Source organism: Homalodisca vitripennis, chromosome 8 (genome assembly GCF_021130785.1).
Source record: "Homalodisca vitripennis isolate AUS2020 chromosome 8, UT_GWSS_2.1, whole genome shotgun sequence".
NCBI classification, from domain to species: Eukaryota; Metazoa; Arthropoda; class Insecta; order Hemiptera; family Cicadellidae; genus Homalodisca; species Homalodisca vitripennis.
The window spans coordinates 114,915,820-114,936,069 of NC_060214.1; the positions used below are offsets into that span (position 1 = coordinate 114,915,820).

At 31.3% G+C, this 20,250-nt stretch overlaps 1 protein-coding gene across 2 annotated transcripts; it reads right to left on the reverse strand.

Annotated features, from left to right (window-relative positions):
- Positions 1-6,336: 6,336 nt before the first annotated feature.
- Positions 6,337-16,992, reverse strand: LOC124367940. Of its 2 annotated transcripts, none has more exons than XM_046825155.1 (2): positions 16,877-16,992; positions 6,337-9,888 (listed from the first exon to the last, which is right to left on the reverse strand). In XM_046825155.1, the coding sequence occupies exon 2, from the start codon at positions 9,878-9,880 to the stop codon at positions 8,447-8,449; it is 1,434 nt and encodes a 477-aa protein (XP_046681111.1). In that variant the 5' UTR covers positions 9,881-9,888; positions 16,877-16,992; the 3' UTR covers positions 6,337-8,446. The 2 variants fall into 2 exon arrangements, with proteins under 2 accessions (XP_046681111.1, XP_046681110.1); XM_046825154.1 differs by having other exon boundaries at positions 16,366-16,968.
- Positions 16,993-20,250: the final 3,258 nt, after the last annotated feature.

The following is a 20,250-nucleotide window of genomic DNA, read 5'->3' on the forward strand; positions in this document are numbered from 1 at the left end:
ACAGGATACAAAGGAAATTTGGAAGTAACTCGCTCTCGTTGCAGTCGCCAAAAATGGCGTTTGTAGTAGGTTTGACGAGAGATGGCATTTATATATGCTTGATGTTAAAGTAATTTGAAGAGTGGCTAAATAACCTACGCGACTATATATTGTATTTATAATATTCGCATGTTGAAGAGGTTACCAATTCTTTGAAACATACTGATGAATATTAAATGTTTCAATTTAAGGTAATCGAAAAACGTGATCATGTGATCAATTATGGTGTACAATTGGATGCCTATAGGATTTATTTTAAATTTATTTGAGATATATAATTAATACAACACTTTTTTAGTAATCTAGGTGTTTATTTACCCTTGCTATACTATTAATGGTTGTTTTTCATTTAACTTATTGTCAATAGCCTTATTTGTTTAAATTAATTTGTGCAATGAGTAAAGGTGCAATACATCGTTAGTAATTCAATTGTTAAAAAAAGTTTTTATAATTTCACACATGTTTTCTAAAGAGAGTAAACACTTTTTCTGTGACAAATTTATTTTTTAACACAAAATAAATTGTAAAAAGGGTTCAACATTTTTAATAACCCATGTTTTGGACTTTTTGAGTTTAATCCTTTTTTACAAAATTAATATTAATATAATTTTTATTTATTTTAACAGTTATTTTCTTTTTATGAAACTTAATTCACCTAAAACTAACACCCTCAACTGGTTTAGAATAGTATTGGGTTTGATGTTGAAAAGTGTAAGTAAAACTTCTTTAACTTAAAAGTAAACTGTTTCTTTACTATCCTGTGTTTTTGAGGGTTTGTTTTCAGATTTCAAATAAAAAAAATCGAAATCATTTACCTATTTGGATATTAAAATGTATTTGTAACAAACTGTTACAATATAAACATTAAATTAGGCTTTGGTAACTTTATCATAATTTTGTATAGGCCTACAACGTTTTTTTACTATTTTTTTGTAATAGTAACATTACACTGAAATTCATTTTAAACTAAATTAAATGCCACATTAAGCATAGTATTGTTTAAATAATTAAATTAACATATTTTATAGGTAACGATTACAGTTCAAAGTTTTTGAACACAAGGAAGTTCAATTATAAGTTATAGGTTCTGAAAAAAAACCTCATTTAATGTAAATTTTTTCAACAACGAATTATAAAATGTTGTTAATAATGTATAAGGACATTAGTAATTTAAACAGAGGCCTTAAATATTTGAGAAATCTTTATTGTTACATGGAAAGTAAACACTATTTCGTGACTTGATTTTGGCTTGTAAAATTTGTTAGTTACCGATAAAGAGCCAAAAGTAAACCGCGACTATAGCCTTGAAATTTATAATTTTGAGCCTTGAAAACCTTGAAATGTGCTTGAATTTTAGATTTGGTCATTACTGGACACCCTGGTTGGGTTAAATTTTGTTTTTTAAAGATTTCTTTAGTATCACAAAACTTCTTTGTTTTTGTATGAATATTTTGCTAATTTTTGTATATACATACATTTTGCTAATTTAAAGTTATTTTTACAGAGCATGAATTTTGTTATAATACATAACAAAGATTATAATTTCGTTAAGTTATCATTAGTTTTTAAGTTATTATGGAATTTTTGGTAAACCACTGTGTTCTGTTACCCTTTTGGAGTTATATGCAGACATTAACAGGTTGACTGCCATACTGATTTAAGGTATCTGACCACTGGGGCCAAAATTTTTTATTGTTAAATTTTTTAATATTTTTGTATATTTGGCTTTGAAAACACATAATAATGAAGTTTCATTAATCTTTTTACAAATTTTAAATAAAAAATATGTGAGTACCAAAGTGGTACTCATGGCCTCTCGATGTGCCATGAGTACCAAAGTGGTACTCGTGGCCTCTGTTGCAGTCTTGAATTTTACTGAATTGTTTTAACTATATTTTGAATATATATAAATATAAATAAAAATGTGTTACTTGAGGTAGGATAATTAAAATGACACAATATTAAAATTCTAAAAAAATTATAATACAATTTTTAGGTCACCTATGGATAAAATACAATCTTTTATTACTATTTAGCAAACAGACAAATAAAGAGTAAAGTTCACAAAATGTTATAATTGGTTTATGAAGTTATGGTCCTTTATTTTACTTTTGGTGTGTGCTGAATGTAAAAGCAGTCTTTGCACAGGAAGATTTCACATTGTTGGCATTTAGTATACACCTTTTCTGTTTTCTTCTGCGCTAACTCCCTACCTCCTTCTTTGCAGTTCATTTGATAGCATTTGGTGCATTTACCTCGTGTGTTTTGTTTAGTCAAAGTATGTTGCCGCTGCTGAGGTTCCACTAAAACTAAGGCTGATTTTTTCTTCAGTTCTTTACATAAACTTTCTTTGAACTCAGTAATTTTCATTGGTATACCTGTTACAGTTTTGAATAAATACAAAGCATTTATAACAGAAGTTGTCAGCAAAAGATCTATGGCAATTTTTCTATACCACTTCACTGATCGTCTGAGTGGAGTTCCATAAGAGCCCATTTGATCTGAGTAATCAATATAAGATTTTGCGTTATTGTAGTCAATTGTTACAACAGGTTTGTTTTTCTTTTTTCCACCTCTCACATCAACCTCTTGCATGTCAGCTCCATGTTTTGTAGAGAGCATTAAAACGTCTCTTTTGTCTTTCCATTTTAGGACAGCAATATTGTCCTCATTCTTTTTAGCTAAAATCTCCCCTTTTTTCAATTTTGCTTTCACTACGTCTTTCGGAATTTCTTTTCTATTTTTCCTGAGAGTTCCAACTAGGTGAGTTTTGTTTTCTCCTAGTGTTCTTGCCAGTGGGACACTAGTATACCAATTGTCCGTATACACAGTTCGGCCAAAATTTAGGTAAGGCTCCATTAGTTCCATGACAACCTTTGATGAAACGTCCTTTGTAGGTTCTTTTTCCTTACCGGAATATATTTTGTATTGGAGAGTGTAGCCTCCTTCAACAAAAAGTTTGAAAATTTTAACACCATATCTGTGGCGTTTGTTTTTCAAATATTGACGAAATATTAGCTGCCCTAGAAATGGAACTACAGATTCATCAATACAAATCTTATCTTTCGGTGAAAGATACATTTTAAATTTTTCATTCAAAATTGTGACTAAATTAGATACTTTACTCAGCCTATCACCTTGCTGCACTGTTTCATTGTCCGAAAAATGAAACATCCTCAAAAGGAGCTCAAACCTATTCCTTGACATTATTTCAGGAATGCGGCTGATGTACATGTCGTCTTGTCGCCAGTAATGGGCTAGGCTCGGCAATTGTTGCAGACCCATCATTATCAAGATGCATATAAAGTTTTTCATTTCTTCCACTGTACAATCTGTCCACTTTGCCAATCTGGAATGAGGACTAAAAGCTATTTTTAAACACTGTTGGGCATATCTATTTGTTTCTGTTACTAGTAATGACAACACTTCCTCGTCCAAAAACAGCTGAAAAAAATCAATAGGCGAACAATTAGACTAAGGGTAAACGCGCACTAGCACGGCCAAGACCAAGACCACGACCAAGACCAAGACCAGTACTGGTCTGGAAAAGCACGGCCACAACCTCGACCAAGACCAAGACAGTTTTGTAATGTACTAAACAGACAACAGTCAGTCTGAAAATGGATGTCGAGGAAATAGCAGTGGCCGTGTATGTGTACCGTAAAAAAAAAAAAAAAAAAAAAAAAACACTGTTGTACAGACATCGCCACCGAATAGCAATGTTATTTCTTCCCATTTTTCCTTCTTCATTATTCTATTGGCATAATCATCTAATGAAAAATCCCACAAACAAGGCCTTTCCTTTACCTCCTGTATCAAACACTGATTCTGTTGCCATTTTACAATATTGTCTACTAAACTTGTTCACAAATCATAAACAACTCTATCGCACACACAACCTCTCTCAACTACTCCTGGTCGCAGACTGGCCGTAGGCAGTGCGCGTTGTTCTATAACAGCTCATGGAAGTCTGGCCGCAACGTCAAGCTGGTCTCGCGCTTGGTCTGTGCGGCCAGAGCGTACAGCTGTGGTCGTGCGTCTGTCTTGCGTCTGTCGTGTCTTGGTCTGACTAGTGCGCGTTGCTCCACATCATTTCAGGTTGTCCTGGCTGCAAGTTCTTGGTCGTGGTCTTGGTCTTGGTCTTGGCCGTGCTAGTGCGCGTTTACCCATAGAATCAATAATATCCGGATTGATTCCTACAGCCTCATTTTCTGGATTATAGGGATAAACATTAAAAGTTGAGTCTACAGGCTTCCATGATTGATTATCTGATGTATTTTGAGAATCCAAAGTAATTGTTTTGTCTTGTTGGTTATGAACACATAACCTAGGTTTCTTATGAGATAAATGTTTCTTTGGTGTACTTGAAAATATCTTACGCTTTGTAGATGTGCTTGGACCGGGCTGACTGATTACGATATCGCCATCACTAACACTATCATGTTCACTCACAACAAAATCTGGGTCAGCATCGGAATCATCATCAAAAATCTCAACTAAATTGTCACTGTTGTAACCTAATTCATCACCTTCACCACTTCTAAAACTTTCATCTAATAACTGAAGTATGTATTCATCATTATCGTCTTCCATATTTACTAGAAATAACTTGAGCAGAAATGCTAACACACATCAAGTTTGGTGACTAGCTAATGAAAACATGATTTGTAACAATTGCCAACTTGATCTTGTTTCAAAATCAAATTTCCCTTGCTAAGATATTTATTAGTTAAAATTACCCTTTATTAAAAACATAAACATTATTTCAAGGTTATAGTTTACAATATTAATAAAATAACTCAATCTTTAATCAGCTGTAATTTCCAATTTACTGAGTACCATATTGGTACTCATGGCTCCACAAAAAGGTGGAGTGAGTACCAATATGGTACTCATGGCAGTCAACCTGTTAAATGCCTTGGGCTTAGGAAAGAAATGGAAATGAGATCATTTTTTTCTAATTTTATTACTTTTTGACCCTTCTATTGGCCAGCACGACTCATTTTGAGTTATGTCATCCCCTCTTCTAAACCTTATCAAACGTGGCTTTATCCCAGAAAAAATTATATCTACATGTTCCCAATGAACTAAACTACAAAGGTATTGAAATTTCTGATTATTCAAAAAGAAAATATGAAACACTGTGTATATATTTTTTAAATAATCAATTCAGCATCTTTTGGCTATTTTTTTTTCTAATTCTGATACATGGCAGTAAATTTGATATTTGTTGTTTAGCTCTTAAATTTCTCAGTTATCACTAGTTTTTGCAAGTTAATATTTTTGTTTGAGTTCAAAAATGGCACAATTGAATCTTGATAAAAAGGTTATCCTCCAAATAATGTTAAAAAATGTGATTTTTATTTAAAGTAAAACTTCTGTATGTTTAACACTTTGTTACCTAGAGTATAAATGACAGCTGATAATAGTGTGATCACAGACCATTACTGTGCCCCTCAGTAGCGAAAGTGTTACTCCATTCAATGCAATGAGAATGACTTTGACTAATGGTCCGGATTAGTAAGAAAATCTTCAATCATTGATATTAGCACTTCAACATTTAATAATGTAACTGCATTAAGAGCTGGTTGTACTCATGGCCATCTTGATTTTAGCTCCATACAAAATAATGCTAAACTTTAACACTTTCCGACCTTATTTTTTGTTGTAGAATATTGTGATTTTTTATAGACACAATCAGCACACATCCAATCACTTTTTAATTTTTAACTATTTTAATATGTAATATATTTTTAGTTCATTATTTAAATATTCAAAAAATATAAACTACAAGAAAATCTAAAAAGTGTTTCAATAAATATTTTATCATGTTTTTAACATGAGATAGCTTGCACAATTCTAGGACCAAAAATGAGGGTATAAAAATGCTTGAAGTTTAGCATTATTCTTATGGTGTAAAATCCCAGGATTTAACATCGTGTCGAACACCAGTAGCAACTCAACAGAAGATTGCTGTGTCAACTGCTAAATAATGGAGCAGTGCCGAAGTGAATAATGCTGTAACTATATTCATGCACAGTAAGAAAATAACTGCATTGTAGGTATACGTGTTATTTGTGTGGATGCAGCATTCTAATGTTCTATAATACTTGGGTTCAAGTACATATACTTACTCTTCTGTAAATACCATAGAAACCGTTGGAGATACAATGTTTTTGAGCTTACCACTTTACATACAAACTTTTTTGTTCATGCAGCAATTTTTTCTTAACAGAGCAATATAATAGTCACCTGATCAGCATGTGTTTATCAGGAAACCACTAAATACACGAGAGATTCTTCATAGAACAGTTTTATTATACATCAAACAGACACACAACAATAGATAAATACAAATAAATTAGTTTAAATAAATAAACAAATACAAAATGAGGAGTGTGACTGAGTATAGAGCGAGTATTAGTGACTGATACTACGACTAGATTATTTAAGTATCACATGACTTTTACATGGAAATGTATCGGTACAGGTACATAGTCTAATTACGTAAAAAATATCTAGTTCTAGCTTTTTTGACACTATTGTCAAAATTATTAATATATGTGGAATGTGTCTAGTTTTTATTTTTTAAACAGTGCAAATAAATTGAGTCACACGATAATTAAAGTTATATTAAAGTGTGGCTCGAGGTCAGGTTGTGTTTGAGGTATGTGAGAAATTTTAGCCCTGGCATTCTGATCATGTATTTGTTAACCTACCCGTGTTTTATTAACGATGCACCGGCCGCAATCACGCTAATAAAAAGATACGTTACAATTTAACATAGTTGTAAACAACTAGCTGTAGCCATGTCCATACTTCAATGAATGAGTCATACTTGATACTGAAGAAATTCATATTGAATGTTTCAATAAACTTTAAAAAGTGATTATTTCATAATTTTTATTTTGTGACTATGGAAACGCAAAGTGAAATAATTAATTAAATTATTTTCATATTCACCCTAGTAAAAAAACGTTCAGGTGCAACACAAACTCATTGTGGTGTTCGTGACCGTAGAACATTATTGAAATATTTAAAGACCGAGTCTTTCCACGCAGTTGTTTAGAAAATAAAGCCTTGTTTGAAAATTCTCTGTAAATAGGTATAATTTTATTCACAACTGCCAAAGGAAGTAAAGAGCAGTACATCCATAAAATATGGAGTAAAAAAATCAATACTTCAACAGTTATATAAGTGTAGGAATAAAATAATGGAAAAATAAACCATGTGCCTTATAGTTTTGTAATATTTATTTGAATGGCTCCACAATTTTAAATATACATTTTGTACATCAAACTATGCAACATAACATGATAAAAAATATAAAATGGAAAATAAATTATTTTAAATAACGTCAGACTCTTTAACTAAAACAAAATTTAAGCATAACATTAACAAAATAGTTATGTTTAAATCACAAATCAAGACCAAAGCTAAGTCTCGATGTCAACACTTGGATCAAAGACTAATAGAGCTCCAATATCAGGAGTTACATTAAAATTTAGTTTGTTCTTTCTGCGTTTCTACATATAAAACTGTTTACTAACAATAACTTCAGTTTTTATATAAATGACAAGAAATACCAGTTTTTGGCGCTTTAAAATCAAATTGCAACTTAAGAAATTCATAATTCAGAAACTTATGATCCGATAATGATTAAATGTTTGAACATGATTTATGCAAGTCATTTATGCAAGTAATTCAGTATGTACTTTTTTTAGAATCTTAGAATTGTATGTGAATAAAGTTATTATCAAAATACCATCTTAACTTTTATTCTTGACTGGGTGATCCTCAAAATTCGGTATTTGTCACTTCATGGAGCTCTTGGTCACTTAGCATGTAATTTTGTTAACCATTTTACCACAGATTAAATTAAGCACGTTTACCACAATTACCACTGTTCCTGGTACAAAGTAATCGGACTTGTTTAGCACCAACAGTAACTGGAACATTTTAGGACTACTCTGTAACAAATGATTTTAAATCCATATATTTTGTTAGTGACTAGCTAAGATTTTATTTCAAGAAATGGTTATAAATGTTTACTGCCAAGTATCCAAAATGAGAATTACCCAGCTCTAGCGCCAATTAATTTTATGTAAATAATTAAGACAATCAGGTTTGAATTATTAGGTCTGAAAGCCAAGTATTATTACTAATGAATAGGAAAATCAGCAAATAATTATTCCTACCATATACAATTGAGTTCTGCCAACATTTCACTTGGTATTCACACACCTCTCTGTCAATGCTATTGAAACGCCAGATTTTATAACTATGCTTACGCCAATCATACAGTAGAAGCAACTCGGTTTGAAGCATCCATGACTTTTAGATAATAAGGGAATAATCCAGGCCAAATAACCAACATTTCTTGATCACCATCAATTTATTTTTACTTTTACCAAAAACTGAAAACACTTAATGTACCTTCACCACAAACAATAAGTTTTGAATGAGTTTCATTCACAGTAATACATTTGAACTCACTTTGTACTAAGTCCATCAATTTTATTCTTCTTTCAAAATCCCAAACCTCTGCACCATCCAGTTTCATCATAACTATAATGTGCTGTATATGAGACACAATTTCAATATATCCTACAGAAAGCAAATGGGTTTGAGGACATTTAAAAAGGTCTGATCCAATTTCTAAACTTGCAATGGTATCTAATGTTCTTAAATCCATAATTACAACACCCCATACGGTTGGCAACACAAAAAAGTTGTCAATAATATTACCACTATAAAGAGAACCTGTTGCCTCAAATTCCTTCTCAGCTAGTAAAGTAGATGTGTTGTAGCAATAAACAAAAATATAACCCGTTCTTAAGTTCTCAGCCCGGCTTAGTAACACAACATGGTGAGCGTCAATATACCCACATATTTCATACCTCAACACATTTTTATTTAAAACTGGACAAAATGATGTATACTGCATCGATTCTATGTCATAAACAAAAATCTGAGGTAAATTATTATAGATAGAAGAGGACAATATAATTGACTTAAATTCCTTAGAATAACCTACAATACCAAAATCTGAACTTTGATTTCTTGGACCAATATCATCCAGTTTTTTCCCATCTTCTAAATTCCACACATGTACGTTATTTAAGGTGCAATTTTCAACAAACAGGAAGTGGCCAACGATTATAGGCCAGTTTAACTCAAAATCTACCTGTCCACTCATTTGTACGGAATACAGAATCGGAAATTCTTTAATAGGAAGTTGTATATGATAAACGTCAAACCAGCCATCTTTACAGACCACTAGTTTATTCCCAACAACTTGAATCCAAATTACTATAGCATAATCAGTAGGATTTTGCGATTCAATTTTTAAGGTTGCAATAAGGTAAGGTGCTTCTTCAATATTATATACTTTTACAACTTCTTCAAAACTGTCACCGTAATCAAGTACAAACAAATACACATCATTGTAAGTTATTTGCCGTTCGTTTACTGATAACGATAACTCAAAATCTGACAAATATCCATCAAATGGAATAGTGTGTTTGACAAAATTCTTTTGTCTCATGTTACTAACCAGCCGACTCTGCTTTAAAAAAGAAGCCCTATGTTTACACAAAGGCTCTAATGTACTACTCTGAAGTTCACAGTATTTTGGCAAAACTAAACTAGTAGTGCTATCCAAAGTCATGTTTAGAAGTCTTTTATCTGTGAATTCTTCCCACAGCGTATCCGTATTGTAGACAGCTCGTAAGTAATGACAACTGCCAGACAAGGCAAGTAAATCCTTAGGAGTGAGATAGCTGCCAATGTAACACAGGATTTCAGGTGGCAGCGAGAAAATGCCTGACGTCTCACTCATTTTATTTCCTATTAACAAAGAAAGCATATAATAATAAACAAATTTAGAATAAGCATATTTATTGAAATACTATGGTATTATTTGTTAACAAAGAAAGCATATAATAATAAACAAATTTAGAATAAGCATATTTATTGAAATACTATGGTATTATTTGTTAACAAAGCAAGCATAATAATAATAAACAAATTTAGAATAAGCATATTTATTGAAATACTATGGTATTATTTGTTAACATAAAAAGCATATAATAATAAACAAATTTAGAATAAGCATATTTATTGAAATACTATGGTATTATTTGTTAACAAATCAAGCATAATAATAATAAACAAATTTAGAACAAGCATATTTATTGAAATACTATGGTATTATTTGTTAACAAAGAAAGCATATAATAATAAACAAATTTAGAATAAGCATATTTATTGAAATACTATGGTATTATTTGTTAACAAAGCAAGCATAATAATAATAAACAAATTTAGAATAAGCATATTTATTGAAATACTATGGTATTATTTGTTAACAAAGCAAGCATAATAATAATAAACAAATTTAGAATAAGCATATTTATTTAAATACTATGGTATTATTTGTTAACAAAGAAAGCATATAATAATAAACAAATTTAGAATAAGCATATTTATTGAAATACTATGGTATTATTTGTTAACAAAGCAAGCATAATAATAATAAACAAATTTAGAATAAGCATATATTTATTGAAATACTATGGTATTATTTGTTAAAAAAGCAAGCATAATAACAATAAACAAATTTAGAATAAGCATAATTATTGAAATACTATGGTATTATTTGTTAACAAAGCAAGCATAATAATAATAAACAAATTTAGAATAAGCATATTTATTGAAATACTATGGTATTATTTGTTAACAAAGCAAGCATAATAACAATAAACAAATTTAGAATAAGCATATTTATTGAAATACTATGGTATTATTTGTTAACAAAGCAAGCATAATAACAATAAACAAATTTAGAATAAGCATATTTATTGAAATACTATGGTATTATTTGTTAACAAAGCAAACATAATAATAATAAACAAATTTAGAATAAGCATATTTATTGAAATACTATGGTATTATTTGTTAACAAAGCAAGCATAATAATAATAAACAAATTTAGAATAAGCATATTTATTGAAATACTATGGTATTATTTGTTAACAAAGAAAGCATATAATAATAAACAAATTTAGATCAAGCATATTTATTGAAATACTATGGTATTATTTGTTAACAAAGAAAGCATATAATAATAAACAAATTTAGAATAAGCATATTTATTGAAATACTATGGTATTATTTGTTAACAAAGCAAGCATAATAATTATAATGGTAATAAGTATTCCACAATAAAACAGAAGAGTATTAGCTATTTTGAGACTTTATCTTCAATATTTAGTAAGTTTTCAAGGCAAGATTCTGTTTCACCATCTTATCCAAGTTGTTTTGTCTATTTCTATGCTGAATTTGTTTACTGAGTTGCATCAAAATTGTAAACTTTTTACATTTTATTGTGTTGAATACAAGCTCTATAGTATTCCTACACAAACACCTGTGAATAAATTTTGAACAGTATTATTTTGGGTTCAGGAGTCACAAAGAAAGCATATAAAAATAATTCTCCAAGTTTGGACAACTTAAAAAGACCAGAATATATGTTATGCAGCTTCCATGGCAGATGAATCTTATAACTTTTCCAGATGTCTTAAGTTTCTATACATCTTGTTAACAACTTACTCTGGCATAACCAGGAGCCCAGGCCCTCCCCAAGTATAACCACATTTTTTATGTTATACAAGGTTTTTGGGGAGTGACATTAAATAAATGTTCTAGTAACTGAATATAAAAAATTTCGGGATGGTTAATTTATAAAAATAGCTCACTTACTATAGTAAAAGTGAAGTGGGCTCCCAGTTTATGTGTACTAAAATGTGTTGTTTTAAAACTCACATTGCAGAAACATATTTGTGGTTACTGTAAGTTCATTCCACTATCAAATCTACAAAAATAATATTTTATTTCAAGAACCTTTGATCAAATAAGCAGCTGATAATTTGACCAACTTCACAAAAAACCAAGATCAATCATGAACCTACTTATAAAAAAAAACCAAGAACAATTAAGACATTTCATTGAATTAAATCTCAATACACCATAAAAGTATTTATGTTCACAGAATAAAGGGACTAATATATCTCTGTAATATTTACAAATGTTTTCCAAAATTAATTACTGAAAATCACCAAATAAAGTATGACCTCACTTCCACTTGCTGTTAAATATGCCAACTTCCAGCACAATACCAACAGACCACCAGGTGGCAGACAACTAGAGCTAGTGTGTCTGACAACTGGGAACATTAACCTTTAGTGCTGACAGTGTGTCTGCTGATAACTGATCTCGGACATATGCTTGCCAATTCACTGCATAGCTGAACACTGAACTGAGATTAATCAATCTTCCGCTTAACTTGAATAAAAAATTAGTTATTATTATCAGAACTGAATAGAATGCCAGTATTGTAGTCATTTTTGTGGTTATTGTTGCATTTGAGTGAAATTTTCGGGCATAAAATGTATAGGTCTGCGTGAAAACTGGAAAACATGCAGGATTTCAAAATATAACAGAAAAGAACTTTTGGAAATTAGAAATGTACAAACAGTAGGACAGACCAACAACCACACCAATAAAACCAAGTATTGACTGACTCATTTTCCCTAAATAGCTCAGACACCATACAAGGACTGAAAAAATGGTCTAACTGAAAATAATTACTAGAAAATTCAAGCAATCAAGAGGATAAACAGAAAGTGCCTGCCAGAATAATATCTTCATTAGCAGTAGAAAATGAGCTCTTAAAAATGAAACACTCAGCTAAGGACCAAATTAAGTATCAAAGAAGAAACATTTGAGGGAACTGATAAACGATGAAAAGAAACATATAGATTAAATAGAACATAGAACTTCAGCTAAATGGTGATGTTTAAGCATAGCTTACTAGACAAACTTTCACTTAAACGGTCAAATGATCTATGAGGAACTTGATCCACAGCTGAGTCAACTATAGTAGATGGTTAGGTATAAAAATAACAGAGCTTGAAAAAACTACTTACTCAAAACAAAAGAAAAACAACAACCAAGATATTAAAACTAGACTTTTAAAAGCTCTATGAAACTAACCTCCCCTACTGCTGAAATAATTAAGGACACACCATACCCTGCTACTAGAAATATCATACATTAAAACAAAACCTGATCAGCTAGCGATAGCTTTTATTCATATAAACCCAAGACACACAGGATTTACAAGACACCGGCTACTTTATGGAGTTCCCTGCTGCCCCAATAATGGAACAATAGTTATGTATGAGTTACAACATTAACTTCAGGAAAATGAACAGAACTTTGACAGAATATAGTGGCAAATCTCTGGCCTCAGGAACCAGCCAAACCTGCAATCAAAAACTAACTTTACTGTGACAGAATCGACCAACCCCCACACAAATCAAAACCTCAACCCAACATCTGGAGACACAAAATCAGGAGAAAAAACTGTACTTTCTGATTAAACGGAGGCTACCGACAATAAACGGGATTTAGCAACTTTGGGTGGGCAGTTACACAATAAATACTAACGGTTAGGTTTCTAAAACACATAACCACAGTCCACAACATCCACAGCGTGCTTTGAATAGGTGGCCTTCGTTTAATCAGAAAGTACCAAAAAACTGAACTAACGCCCTTGACCAAAATCTATGTTAAAACTCCAATTCAGCTACAAGTGATTGGTAAAACATTAAGCAAATAACATATCAATAACACACCCGGGGGGGGGGTGTGTTATTGATATGTTGGGGGGGGCCCAATGAGAATAAACTTATAATATGTAACAAAATATACCTACTTTTACCGACTAAGCTGGACCAAATTTTTTGTTTCAAATAATTTCATAATACTTGCATTATGAGGGAATATTCTAGGTTGTTGATACAATGAAAACAGCATTAATGGACCAGAAATATAAATAGCATAATGAAATGAAAATGCCAACTAGTAACAATGTTTTATTTTTATTCAATGTTAAATTTTATTATTATTCATTAATTAAGGAACGTATGCCTAATGAAATCATACTCATTTGTTGTAAATTAGAACTATACAGGGTGAACAAACCCACTTGGGACACTGATTGTAGTGCTATAACAAGTGAAGATAGAAACTCTGATTCAACAACACCCCATCCACTCTATTTTGTGGCCGAATTCGATAAAATTATTTGGAACCACCAAAAAATCTGTATGGGGTATTTTTGGAGAATAAGGGTTGTTTTTAAGAGTTTTAAATGTTATCTACCCAGAAACCAACCACCCAACACAAGAATTAAAGTAATAGAATTTCAAACATTATTTTGGAATGTGCTACACAGAAAGTCTGACCAATAATGAAATAGCTAAAAATAACATAATCAATAATGAGATGCACATTGGTAGAAAATAAAACAAAAATGTCGAGAAACAGGAGCAGAGGAGAGTACAGAGGAATAAATGCCCACAAAGAGGTGGAAATTGTAGCAAAAATGTTCCGAGCTCTAAAATTCCTTCTACTATGTTGGCCTGTGTTGATACTGATTATATCCTCCACCTATTTCCCACCACCCCTTAGCTTGTTATGCCCCCAGCCAGAAACCCTGATTCTCCCCGTCCCTTAGATTGTTGTACTATTCAAGATATAACCTAGTTGAAACATAATATTAGTTATTGTACAATTATGGATCACAATCCCCTAAAAATTCTTTCTGGGTATGAAAATACACTATTTTAAGAAATTGATAAAAGTGATTTCAGAACATTATAGCTAACGTAGCTAAAGTATATAGCAACCAAGAAATGTATATGTTTAAGATTATATAAAATAACTAAACTTTAAACTATGTTTGAGCTGCATAGTACTTATGATTAATTTAGCCAATCTGAAATGGTATTTCTGCAGATAGTGATGCCCTCAAAATTACATTCATTAAGTAGAGTCATAGTTTGTTTGATTCTTACTACAATAGCTCATAATTTTCAATACATTCATAATACTAAATTTAGAATGTTCAAAAAGTCTTCTCAAGTGCGGTTTTTTTTATATATCTGGTTTGTTCTGATTTTTCTTGCAATGAAAAACTATTTGATTTTCACGTTTCATCTCCTCTCTACAAAGAACACTTTGGATTTAAAGGAGCCAGGTTATTATCTTGTAACCATTGTTCAATGTTTAAAAATACATAAATTGAGACACGTTCATTGCCTTTGTTCTTGCTGGTGTCACTAGCCTACTCACTAAAAAATTGAAATAAAATCAGCTGGTTATGACCTCACTAGCCTACTTGATACATAATTGAAATTAAAACAGCTGGTAATGATTTATTATGAATATCTATAGGTAGAATGTTTAATTCGATAGTATTGACATTTATAATCGACAAATATGATTTGATTGTGTTGGTGGCCGCTTATTATACTGCAGCCTAAATATGTGCCTTTATACCGTACCATTATATTCAAAAGTTTTATAAGCTCATTTTTGTAAAAACTATTGCTTAAAAAATTTGTAACAAAGTGAACTCCCACAAGAAGCCTTCACCTTACCAGTAATATGGGTTTTTAGAAACTTACCTAGGCTATATCAGGGTGTTAAGGGGTAGGGTACCATAAGCGGACCCGATTTTTTATAACGAAATTGGCAAACAATATTACTTAATCATAACCATCTATATAATCAATCGATACTGATTAATTATTTTGAACTATTAACTTAAATAGTCTATATCAACAGCTGTAAACACTTTAAAATAATACACGTAGAGTAATATTTCAATTTTACATGTCATTTTGATTATTAAAAATGGCAGTCAATTTTAGAAAATTACACGACCTTGCTTTGAAATATGATGACATAGGCCTAAATAAAATATATTGTTTTTGTGGCTTCAACATGGACTCGTACCGAAAACCCCATTATGTGAAATTTGAGGGAAAGAAACAACTGTAACTGTGAGAGGAGCAAATATGGTCGTCTTCAGTTTTCCTAATTTTTGTTATAATAATTTGTTTGATCACTGTAAATAATTCATATTTTAATTTAAAACATATGATTGTTATTGAGGACTATATATACTTTTATATCGATTGATAGTCTAGGATTTGAGATGCGAATATTAGGCCTATGTATCGATGACTACATTCTTCGACATAAAAAACCGGGTCCGCTTACCGTACCCTTCCCGTGTTAAGCCTTAAGAGTATAGATCTCAAGTAGTTAGGTAAGGTGTTTTTCATTAGATTTTCTTACATAAATACTGTTAATTTATAAATACATCTAAGGTAGGCCAGTTTGGTACCTTTTATTTTCAAGACTTGAAATTCTAAGTGCAACTCTACAGTTTAGAACTTTTATTTGGATTACCTGTTAACTTCAGGAAAACGTCCTAGTATATTAGATGGTATCACCTTAGATTAGTGTTCAATATGTCTTGTGCTGACACAATTTCTCACTCTGATTATTTCTTTCGGTAAATGGCGAGTAACACATTTAATGCACTGTATTCCATTCCATTGATTTGATTCAATTAGTTCAACTGTAGTAATAAATAATGATGTAGATGAGCAGCGAGTATTGGCAGAGTACAGTAGATACTACAAAGGGAATATATTTCTCTGTTGTTAACTTGGTTGTTATTTTAGTTACAAGATTGTTATTTCGTAGTAATTATTATATTTATGTACTATTGAGATTGTTACAACTAGGTTACATTAGTTTTGGTTATACTGTAGCCAATTGTGTTATAGTTGCCGTCTTCGTTTTATTATTATGACACATATTTGAAATCGTGTATTACAGTTTAAATAAATATTAAATAGTAGGCCTAACAGAATCGCCCGACACTTGTCAATGAGTTGAGGGAGCAATACAATACCTAATGACTAATGAGTAATGGTCAATGGACGAGGACGACACGAGCTCCTCACGTGTGTGTTGTGTGTTCAATGACGAGACGAGCTCCTCACGCTTGTGTTCAATGGGGCGATCATGGCCAGGCGGAGAGAAAGAGTGGGGGGGCAGAGCCGAGCAGTACCGATAAATCCCGAACATTCCTGACAAACCCTGTACATGCGGCTGATAGCGACCTCAGTTCGGAACGGTTCTGATTTCTATTATCTTACGAATTAATGAGTCGTTTTATATCCGAACATATCTGCAAAACATAGAAATTATATCGAATTAATTATATTAATATTGAACTTTCTTTATAACTCCGAAGATACTTTACAAAATGTGAGATGGTGCACAACGAATAAAATGTCATAATCTAGAATAGAATAGAAAAATTATTTATTTTCTTGAAAATATGTACAATAGTAAAATTATATAAACATCATTTATACCTTAAGCACAAACACAAACATTGCTCCTTAGTTGTAGACACAATTGACATGAAAATAAAAAATAAAACAATGTAACTTTTTGTTAAAGAAATATGAACATGTCTTTTTTATATTAATACAGCTAGGGTACATCAATAAACAAAATTCAAGAAAACAAAATAGGACCTCAAAAGGCAAGGAACTGCCTGTGTAGAGGCTCCAACTTTCTTAGAAAAACAAAAGAAAACAACACTCAAGCAAATGAAATTAACAAATAAAATTCAAATACGATACATCTTCCCATTTAAACTAAGCTTTTAATAAAACAAATTTGAATAAAAAACACATTATATAATTTTCAAAGTCTAAAGCTAATTCAGTACATAAAATGCCATAAATATAAATTATAACCATATCCAGTTATCTTTTTGTGCTATTGGAATATATTCAAATTAATAGGACAAAAGCAACATATTATAATGTGGAGTCCTTAATTGGTAGTAAATAAATTTAATAATTACTTAACCAAAAACATAATTAATAGAAATATGACAAAATCAATGACAACTACCTGACTTAAATACCTAACATAGCACGTGACATCATTAATAAATACAAAAATTGTCCTAATTATATTATATTACTGTACAGATTTATGATACAATTACAATTACACAAATTTATATAATTTAATTGAAGTCTGCATTGTCACTCAGAAGGCTTAAGTCTAGGCAAATCTCCAACTTTTTCTCCTCTGTGAGGCCTCTATGCGAGGATTTTTTTGTTCTTTTTCGTGGAAAAATAACTCCTTTGTTTGGTAATATTGGTAATTACCTGGTTGCCTTCTGTTACACTCTTCTTCCTAAAACATAAATTCGATAAATTTTGACAGAATTTTCCGTGGCATAGTTTTGAGCTACTATTACTTGTTTTAAAATTTAATTCAATTTAAATTTTACTACTAAACAATAAATAGTGGTTTAATTAAAACTGGTCATAAAGTGATTGGACTTACCCTTAACTGGTATCTGCGCAGTAGTGGCCATTGCCTCTAATGTAGTTAACCATTTGTGTGAAATGTTTATCAATATATTCTTTTTGGTCTGAAGTAGTTGTTTTTTCTTGTCATGTATTCCATCAGGATGTCATTTTTGACGTGACAACGTCTTAAATTAGGTTGCGGCTCGGAGTTACTCATGAAAAAGTGGTAACGCCCGGTAACGTTACGATGTCCGTCAAGTGGGTCCGCCGCACGGGATAAAGCAGATAACTGTGGGTCCGCCGCACGGGATAAAGCAGATAACTATGTTTATTCGTGAAAATGTGGAGTGCTTAGATTCGTCATTTTACAACAACTACAACAATAAAGGTAAATAATTGTACACTGATATTTCATTATCGTAAACTATGATTGATTGATTAATTGTTAGAATTGACACAAAAGTTGAGAAACTGAGTTTATAGGTTATGTCATACTATTGACAAATGTTGATAGTGTTAAGTAAAATTATTAGTTTAAATCACTCTGCAATCAATCGTAATTCAGTCGATTGAGAAGAGAAACAGCGCGTATTACTAGTCAAACATTTAAAATAACAAATTATAACCTCTAACCTGTCATAACAGTGCGACCAAACAAACGAACTAAACCGACCAATCACCACGCGCGGAGTTAGAATTTTAACTGTGTTTAGCAAGAATTTCAAATTCCAATTTTAGTAAATGTTTTTATTCAACTTTACCATTTACAATAACAAATTTTAATTAATTTCAAATTATGTACAAATGTTTTAGTAAACAAAATATATTTCTATAGTTAAAATTTGTGCAATTCTTATTTTCATTCAATTCCTTGTTCCTATTGTGCAATTTAATAATATTCATATCAATAAATATTCTACCGAGAAAAAGACGTTGTCACGTAAAATCTTCGCCCGTAAAACCGACTTTTACAGGCAACCATAATTTTTTTCGTATATTCTCTTTGTGCGGGGCCTCGTCATTAGGAGTGTTGATTTTTGTCACATAAATTTCTTTTAATACTTCCTCTTTTAAGTTCGTATCATCATCAATGTCCATTTTCAAAACCCCAGTCTCATACATTTCCAAAGGTGAGTCATCGGTTTTGCTACAGAGTGAGCGAGCCACCAAATGGATATGCTTGCACATGTTGTTTTTTATACTATTGTCCATACACGAACATATGTATTCATGAAAACAGGAATAACAATGTAGGCACAAAAGTACACAACAGTTGCATTCTTTTTTGCAGTTTTTTTGTACCAGTCCTATTAAGATAACGATAAAACAGACCAGTTTAGTTCATATATTTACTCTTAAATAACGAATGATCGACTTGCTTACCTACATTGTAGTCACTAATGACTACTAGACCACTTTAGGTGGTCAACTATAAACACACTTTTGATTAACATTTAATTTTTTGTATGCCATGCACTCTTAGATTTTTGGTAGAATTGTCTACCATAGTTAGACAATCTTTGTAGAAACTTATCGAAAAGTTTAACAATAAAAGCGAATAAAACAAAAATATTTTAATAGTATAATCGGCAAACTAAATTGGCATTATTCGCCCGTCTCTGTCGCTCGAAGCCTTGATTAAGAAGTAATCTATAATCGAGGCTCGAAGCAAGGGGAGTGTGCGAAAGGGCTTTTATTGTATTTCTCAAAGCCTTACTTGTTTGTGCATTGACTCTTCATACCAGGGGCGCAAGCTTTGTGTTGTCTGTCTGTTCAGCTGCTGTAGATAAAATATAAAAACAAATAAACACGAAATTGAAACTAAGAAGCTTGCGTCGACAACGAATATGATTTCAGCTTAACACAAGTTGAAATTTGCCCCGAATGTTTTTTACCACTGTGGGTGTTACAAGCCCCAACACCCCTCTATTTGGACTAAAATTTA